This window comes from Opisthorchis viverrini, assembly GCF_000715545.1.
Source record: "Opisthorchis viverrini unplaced genomic scaffold opera_v5_535, whole genome shotgun sequence".
NCBI lineage: Eukaryota > Metazoa > Platyhelminthes > Trematoda > Opisthorchiida > Opisthorchiidae > Opisthorchis > Opisthorchis viverrini.
Window position 1 is genome coordinate 163,913 of NW_008752196.1, and position 7,573 is coordinate 171,485.

The 7,573-nt window shown below is 43.3% G+C and overlaps 1 protein-coding gene across 1 annotated transcript in view; it reads left to right on the top strand.

Annotated features, from left to right (window-relative positions):
- Positions 1 to 4,020: 4,020 nt before the first annotated feature.
- The window catches only part of T265_15480 (hypothetical protein), a gene marked incomplete at both ends in the record, with an annotated part of 15,814 nt that continues 12,261 nt past the window's right edge, over positions 4,021 to 7,573 (top strand). Inside the window, 3 exons of the mRNA XM_009178320.1 lie at positions 4,021 to 4,149; positions 4,883 to 5,029; positions 5,154 to 5,197. Coding sequence (XP_009176584.1) covers positions 4,021 to 4,149; positions 4,883 to 5,029; positions 5,154 to 5,197 — 320 coding nt within the window. The remainder of the gene's footprint in view (positions 4,150 to 4,882; positions 5,030 to 5,153; positions 5,198 to 7,573) is intronic.

A 7,573-nucleotide genomic window follows, 5' to 3' on the forward strand; every position in this document is an offset into this window, starting at 1 on the left:
TTTGTATGATCCATGTTCAGATTACTATTTCATAAGTGCTTGCCCCACAGTCTGCCAAGGTTTACACACTGGCGTAAAATCTCAGGTTTGCGGCGAACGCCCCGAAAGTCGAAGTAGGACGAATAGGTCGCGGGTGCAACATAAGGAGTGACACAGACAAGCGTGATATCTGCGTCTTAATAATTCGTGAACGTGATGTGGGGTCGCTAAAAAAAGCGCTAGAAAACGCTGCTAGGGGCAAATGGCGTATTGTTCGCTAAGTTTGCAAATTGATAAATGTGCGTGTATGCTGCGAAATTGGATAAGCAAAAATATCCCTTAAGAGCAAATTATCGAGGGGTGATCTCAAAGAAAGCTGGTCTACATTATGCATCGACTCATTCTAAATTGTCAATTGCTGTTAAATGTTTCCACTAGCACCTTAATGTTGCTTAGTACTTTGTTGCGACTTCTGTCCAGTTTGACCTGTAGATTACAGTACTGATCGCAAGCAGTGTCATCAGTCCCAGTGTGAGATGTTGCAGTCATCTCACCCAACTGTATTCTATTAGCAAAAATCTCTTGAAGCACATATAAAAACGGATTGTTAGCCCTTGACCTCACCTTCACGTGTTTCGATAAAATACTGCCTACCAAAATGCCTTCCTGCAACATCCATGTGGCCCAGAGATTGCGATATCCATTGTGAGCCGGCGAATAACATCTTGACGAGGACACAAAGAAACCGTATTTACGACTCCCAACCGGGATAATTTATCCTTGTAGCTTAGAGTAAATGACCATGTATCGCAGGAATTAATTTGTTACAGGCTCTTGAGGTTAGAACCCAATAACTATCCATGGTAATCAGTTGATTGCAAAGGTTTAATCAGAAGCGACCCATTGGTCCGATAAATTTCTAGCTAACCAAAGATAATCCACTTTGCCTGTACGTTCAGTTCCCCGATGAGAACATCGCAGCCGAAGGTGTGATTCCATTAATAGCGACTTGCAGAAATACTGAGAAAAGAGGCAGCCTATTCTTCAATCTAATTCTATTATTTTGCTGACACAAAATGCTGCTATGCATTACAGCATGCATTTTGATGGATCAGTGTGCGGTAATTGTTATTAAAGTCTAACGAAGGCCGTGAAATGAGAAGCACGATTATTGTTAGGTCGTACGCCCACCCGCGTTTTGGAATAAATAATATGCACACTGCCCACCTGGTTAATGGGAATAAACTATTTATAAAACGTCTAAGTGTTAATCTTTGTGCTCTTTTGGGAAGCCGCACCCACGAGTAAAAATGATGATCTTATGCGCACCATCTCATGCGTTGCACTTCTTGGCTTGTAGTATAAGTATGCATATTTGTGCTTATATATGCATGTATATATACATATATGTGAATAAATATGTTCATATGTATACACATATATGCTGGAGGAGGCTTGGGGAGACAAACTGAGTGGTGCAGCTTATTACTCAATCTTTTGGGTTGTGTCTCTAATGTTCCACACATCCATATGGAGGAATTTGTCTAATTTGTACGTATAAAATATATCCGGGAACTTACTCGGTACGTTTCATGTGTTGGTCTGCTCAGATGGACCCGAAGTGCTGTCAGGTTCTTACTAGGGCTTGTAATCTAACGCAGCAGCTGCAGTTTGAAACATATCTACTTCACCTAATCAGCCTATTCTGTTCACCTAGACCAAGCACCCGTAGTTGTTTTCAAAGCTACCAGGAAATTTTCTCTCATGTTTTTCTGAACTACGTAGAATTGATACGGATTTTTAGTTGCCCTCTTTCACCCTCTAGTTCCTCAATAACATTGCCTTGTGGATTGGATTAAAAAATCTCCTAATCCCTCAACGATGGACACTAGACAACTGGATACATTACCGTCAGCCTGCCTTTCTTTCGTTCTTAAGCAGGCACCAGCCGTTGATTACAAAGCCGGTAAATCGACCGTGGGGTTTTATGCACAAGTAGTAAACCGAATCCACAATGCGGGCAATCCATGACCGCATGGACGTTCAACGCCCGCTAGTAAATAACTTCTGCTGAGTGACTTTAGTTTCCTTTATTAACTCACTAAAATGTTGTCCTGGTGAACGCAGTCCTTGAATGGACGCTCCGCATGTCATGACTAGACGGAATGCTATGTCAGTCGAGTCTACTCTTCGTGGGCCGGCTCAGGTCCGCTTCGTACTTCGTTTGAAGGAACACAAGAAATCTAAGTATTTGCCTGAATATACACCGCAATTTCAAGCTGATTCACCCCAAAGCTGGGTGAAGTCGATCGTACTTTATCAGCAATTATCCAGCGACATTCCAGCTTCAAGGTTTCGCCACGGCTCAAAACGGAGAGCGAGAGGGGTACAAATGGGCATACCTAAAATTTCCCGAGGTAAGCGTGGGGGTATCACGACGGACGCCAGTTAATCATGAAATGGTAGCGCTTTTAAAGCGCAAGATGCCTGAGCGTAATAAGCGTGGTTCGAATCTAATCAGCATGTTCGCCCAATCGCCCTGTGCCAAAATGAGGGTGTAGCTCCGCGCTGTTATTTCTCTTTTCCATATTTGGATGGCTGTTTTTAAGCACTTAACGTTAGCTGTTTAAATTGGGGTGTTCTGTGATCTGCCTGGATGTGTGTTTATTAACAGATATTTACAAAAACTCTTTAGTCGAGCATTCAGTCCACTATTGTTTTCCAACAGCATTTTGACAAACCTACATCACCGCAAAACGGTTGATGGCTATGGGTAATACCCAAAAGTCCCTCAACAATATGCAAGGCTCTAGGTCGCGCGGTTAAATAATGGCTTTAGATGAATCATTTCCAAATTAGCCAATTTTTCTGGTTAATGAACGGATTTCAACACATCGTCCTGACCCGTGATCGACATCGTTAGGAAATAGATTTCAACTATTAATTTGTGCGGAATCCTGGGTTAAGTTGCCAGCATTCCGTAATTAACGAGAGCTCACATTTAAATCAACTCCTGAAAAGTTGCTGAGAGAAGCCACCAGCAAATGGGTGGGGGGAGTTATTCACTCAGTCCCTATCGGTTGTCGAAACTCCTAATTAAAATGAGGGTCAAGATTAAGTTACGGAAAATGACCAGTCGAACCTTAATTACCAGCGGAATTTACCTTACTCATTAGAAATGCGAATGGAATTTTGACAGTACGGTACGAACCAACAGTTCAGATAAACTTTGCATCGGCTTTGGGAAAAAAAAGTAAANCGCTTGTCGAACATTCAAAATTCAATAGATTTGTGAAACACTTGGAAACATAAATACAACTGCGGGTACCGCGGAAGTTTGTTGCAAAATTGCAAGTATTTTTTTCATTTCATTATGAGAAATGCGACACGTGTGTGATGTGTGTGGTTTTATACGTTTGATTGATATCATGTCATTCATACGTAGCACGCGCTGAGGAGTTGCATGTAACTTGACCGAGTACATACCGTTCACTTGTCGCCAAGCATGCTGTGGGAACTCACACGTTTAAAGCACAGTTGACACCAAACGGATTTATTGTCTGGGAAATCACCACCTCAACGATTCCTGTTGGAGACTGGTGTAGATGTTGAGGAAACCTTGGATTTCATGCAATCTTTTGTATGCTAAATGATAACCGCAGCCCGGATGGCGAAAACTGTATTTGGCGAACAACAATGCTTGGTTTTGTGGAGATATTTTGTTTACCATTTTCAAGAACGTCCGGTAGTTTTCACTTGTGTCTGGAGTTTTCCGGCGCGCCACAATTTCTGCCATGTTCCGGGCGATAGCTGGAAATCTCAGAAATGCACTTCAGAAAAATTGCCCGCAATGGTCGTACTGATTCGTATCAGAAATTTACTGTGAGTGTTTTAGTATGTAGTAAAAAAATTATTTTTTACGGATGGACATTAATGTGGCGGACTAATTCAGACCATAAATGTGTCTGTCCGCCCTGACCATCATGCTAAGCGAATCCACAAATCGCACCTTATCTGTAAAGCTTCTGTCCATCTATTCAGGGAGATGGAGTCCATAAATCCTCCAGTCGTCAAGCCGATCAACACCCGAACCATTCGCACAGCATCCGCGCATCCCCTGGACTGGCCCATTCTGCGGTGATCACATACACGCCCATGAACATACAGATGGTGAGCCATTACCTGCGAGCACTAGTGCAAGTCGGTGGGCCGCGTGATCCTGTTGATTCTACCCAAGATCTAAGAATCCTGACCGGTTTGCACATTTGCAATTACTGACCTATATTACTTTCCCGACGCACTACATTTTGACTTAACGTCGGAATATTTCGTTCGCCTAAAAAGACTCTTCCTGAGATTTGGTGGTGACAAGGCGTTTTTGATATGGAAATCTGGTAAAAGTCCTGTAAGTAGAGCCAGTCAATACTTAAAAGCCAAGAACCACCGTACAGCTTTTTTGTCCGTATTGGGTATCCTCAGCGGTGCGCACCTCATGAAACTCCGGACAAACTTTAACCCTTGACTCCCTGGTTGGCAGTTTAAAATCTCAGCCTTTATGGCCACGAGCGACTGATCAGCGGCGAGATCAACTCTTCCTTAGACAGGGTGTAGCTTTGCTCACGTTCAATCGAGGGATTCACATCACACGGTCACACGTATTGGCTGGCTTCTCGAACGCCGTCTCATCGGGTGAAATTTATTCTTCCACTGAGTTACTAATATATTGTTCATCCTAGGTAACCGTGAGCTACTCAGAGTAGCTAGTGACCGAACAGTTGCATTCAAACTGTTAACAGAGAAGTTGCGGTTTTAATACAATCTTGGGTTGTTGCGTGTTGTGCATCGGTGGCGGTTCCAATGAGAATGAAACACATGTTCACGGCTTCTTCGCTTCTCCGCATAGAGCAGCTTGACTTACCGGACGAAATTCCAACAAAAATCCCGAACCTTCCCAAACCACAAACACCGGTTCCAATCGCCTGCCGTGTGTATGAATAGTTCTATCTCCAATTTGGAGTCCAGTCCAATGTGCTTCAATTTTGGTGCACGGGTGAGTTGGTGGGAACAAACTGACAGAGTTCGTGAAAGACGCATTTAGAAAGGTGAGGAATTTTGTAGATGCACAAATTTAGAAGACAGATACAAAGTGTTTCTCGTCTTGCAGGTTCTATCAGAAATGTGGAGGTACGAAGAGATCACCCACCTATGCCCTTCGCAGGTACGTAGACTCAGACGTTCAAACATTGTTTCACACATATCACGGCGATAGATCTATATTAGGCGTCGAAGTCACCGAGTCACTCAATCCTTCAAACGATTATCGCGGACACCAGATCAGACTTCAGATTCTCAGCCATTTGAAATCCTTCGTTAGTCACACAAAATGACCACGTCATTCGACCTCGTTTGCGGTCACGTTATCAGTCAACTAAGATTTCATCCAAGCAAATGTAGACCAGCCTCATCAAAATGGTTACGGACAGAATAAATGAACCATTCTTTTGAGATATACGGACTGTTTGTTGATTCGACCATATAGACTAAACCAGAGGCAGTAAATATACATTCTACTTTACTCTGAGTGGACTTCTCACTTGGTCATGCATATCAAACCTATGGATTTTAGGCGGATATGCGGCTTCGACTCCGGTAGTGAAACTGCCTGAGAACTCTGTAGGGTCGCAAAGAGAAACTTCTGTCAAAATTGTCGGTTATATCCTAGCTCCCAAAAGCCATATATGCGTCGCGTCTCATACTCACATTAATCTCTGTCTGGCTCTAGCTGCCTTCATCAATATGGATATGCCTGTGCCGAAGCATCTATGAGTGGAATGGAACACTAAACATCAATCGTAGTTTCGTGCATTAGTTGACCGCGCTATTCCAGTCGCATATTAAGAGGTCGGGGCCAGTGTGCGCTGTTTGAGTGAGCGGACTAATTAAACTCCTGTTCAGGCAGCCGAAGAGCTGAATATCGTAAAACTGATCTGTGGCTGGAAACCCTGAATTCTCTGATTTTATTGATTTCCACGTCGTCCTATTAGTGTGGGTCGGTGGTTTTACATCAGTAACAAGAAACTTCGAAATGCGTGGCAAAGCGACCAATATTTATGCAAGGCAATGAAAATTATGTAACCTTTGTGACAGGAAAACATGCGAAATGACTTTAACAGACCTAGCGTTTACAATATGGGCATTGATATTGTGCGTATTCTTGCATAAACGAGTTCAACACAAAAGACATTATTCAGCGCAAAGGATAATATTCGTCCTCTGGGGATATAAGCACACATTCGCCTGTTCTACGAATCCGCCGACCAATCATAAAGAACGGGAAGCTGGCCAGTGCCCCTCGCTTTAAAATGCTTTAAATCAGACGAGAACAGATGGAGACGTGACGAACCTAAGGTCATTGATCGTGTTTCACATGCGCCAGTATGTTGTTTGGTAACATTGAACACAATGGCGTCGTCGGATTTTTTTATTTGTCAACTCACAATAAGCGACTGCGAGATATTGCGCATGAACGTGAATACCAGCAAAATATGGTGCGCAGGGAATTTCTGTGACTCGAGCATTATTTAATGCCCAGTGAAACTTTACTTAAAGTTCCTTGAATGCTGATCTAAAATGCATACCCGGTAGAGGACGATTCCGAATATTCTGGGGCAACAATCAGGCGATTTGCGCAGAGAATTAAAATCTGTCACCAAACACCGCTGGAATCAAACACAATAAGCGTACACTGTCGGAAAATCAAGGAGAAAAGTAGAAAGTTCCTGTGATTGTGGGTATATCTGTTGTGGCTAGCTTGCACGCGATTTGAATGTTTGCTAATCCCGTTTGTGGAGCTCGTTGGGGATATCGCGCACGCAAATAACTGAAAGGGGCAGAAATTAGCTTTGGATAGCACTGTGTAGGAGTTAGCAACCTGGTTGGTGGCAACAAGGGACGCCAGCTTAGAATTCTGGTCTACTCATGGTGACCTCGCTTCACTTCACCATAAACTGCGAGCTATTTTGGAAAATTCGGGCGTCATGTGTAAGATACTCCCTCCATGGGATCGTTTTAAGACAGGCGGGACGTAGGTAGAGATAATCGTGGAAATAACAGAGAAAAGCGCTTGGAGTGGTTAGATGTCGAATGACAATCTTCCGATGGCATCCATGAGACTACTGCCGAGAGTGCTGATGTCAGAGAATACCGCAACGAGGTTGAAGGTTGAATTTTCCACGCGGCATTAGAAACGGTCTGCACACGGCGCTACATCTACTGACACTGTCACTTCCTCACCAAAATTTGCAGAACGCCGGTTGTTGATGACGCATGTTATGCTGAGAGATTTCAGTGACAGCGACAACCCACGACGCGAATTGCGGATATCAAAAGTATTTAGCATTAGGTATCACAAACAACCTATATAAAAAAGTTCGCGCAAATGTTGATAGTGCACTCAACGCTCTGAGCTGGTGAACACAGATTTCAGCGGAAAATTGCCTCGGTAATTGATTTCCGAGCGCATATTTTGTACGGTGTGCCAGCATACATTATGCTTACGTCGAAATTCTGCTCAAATTAACACGACTTTTTATCT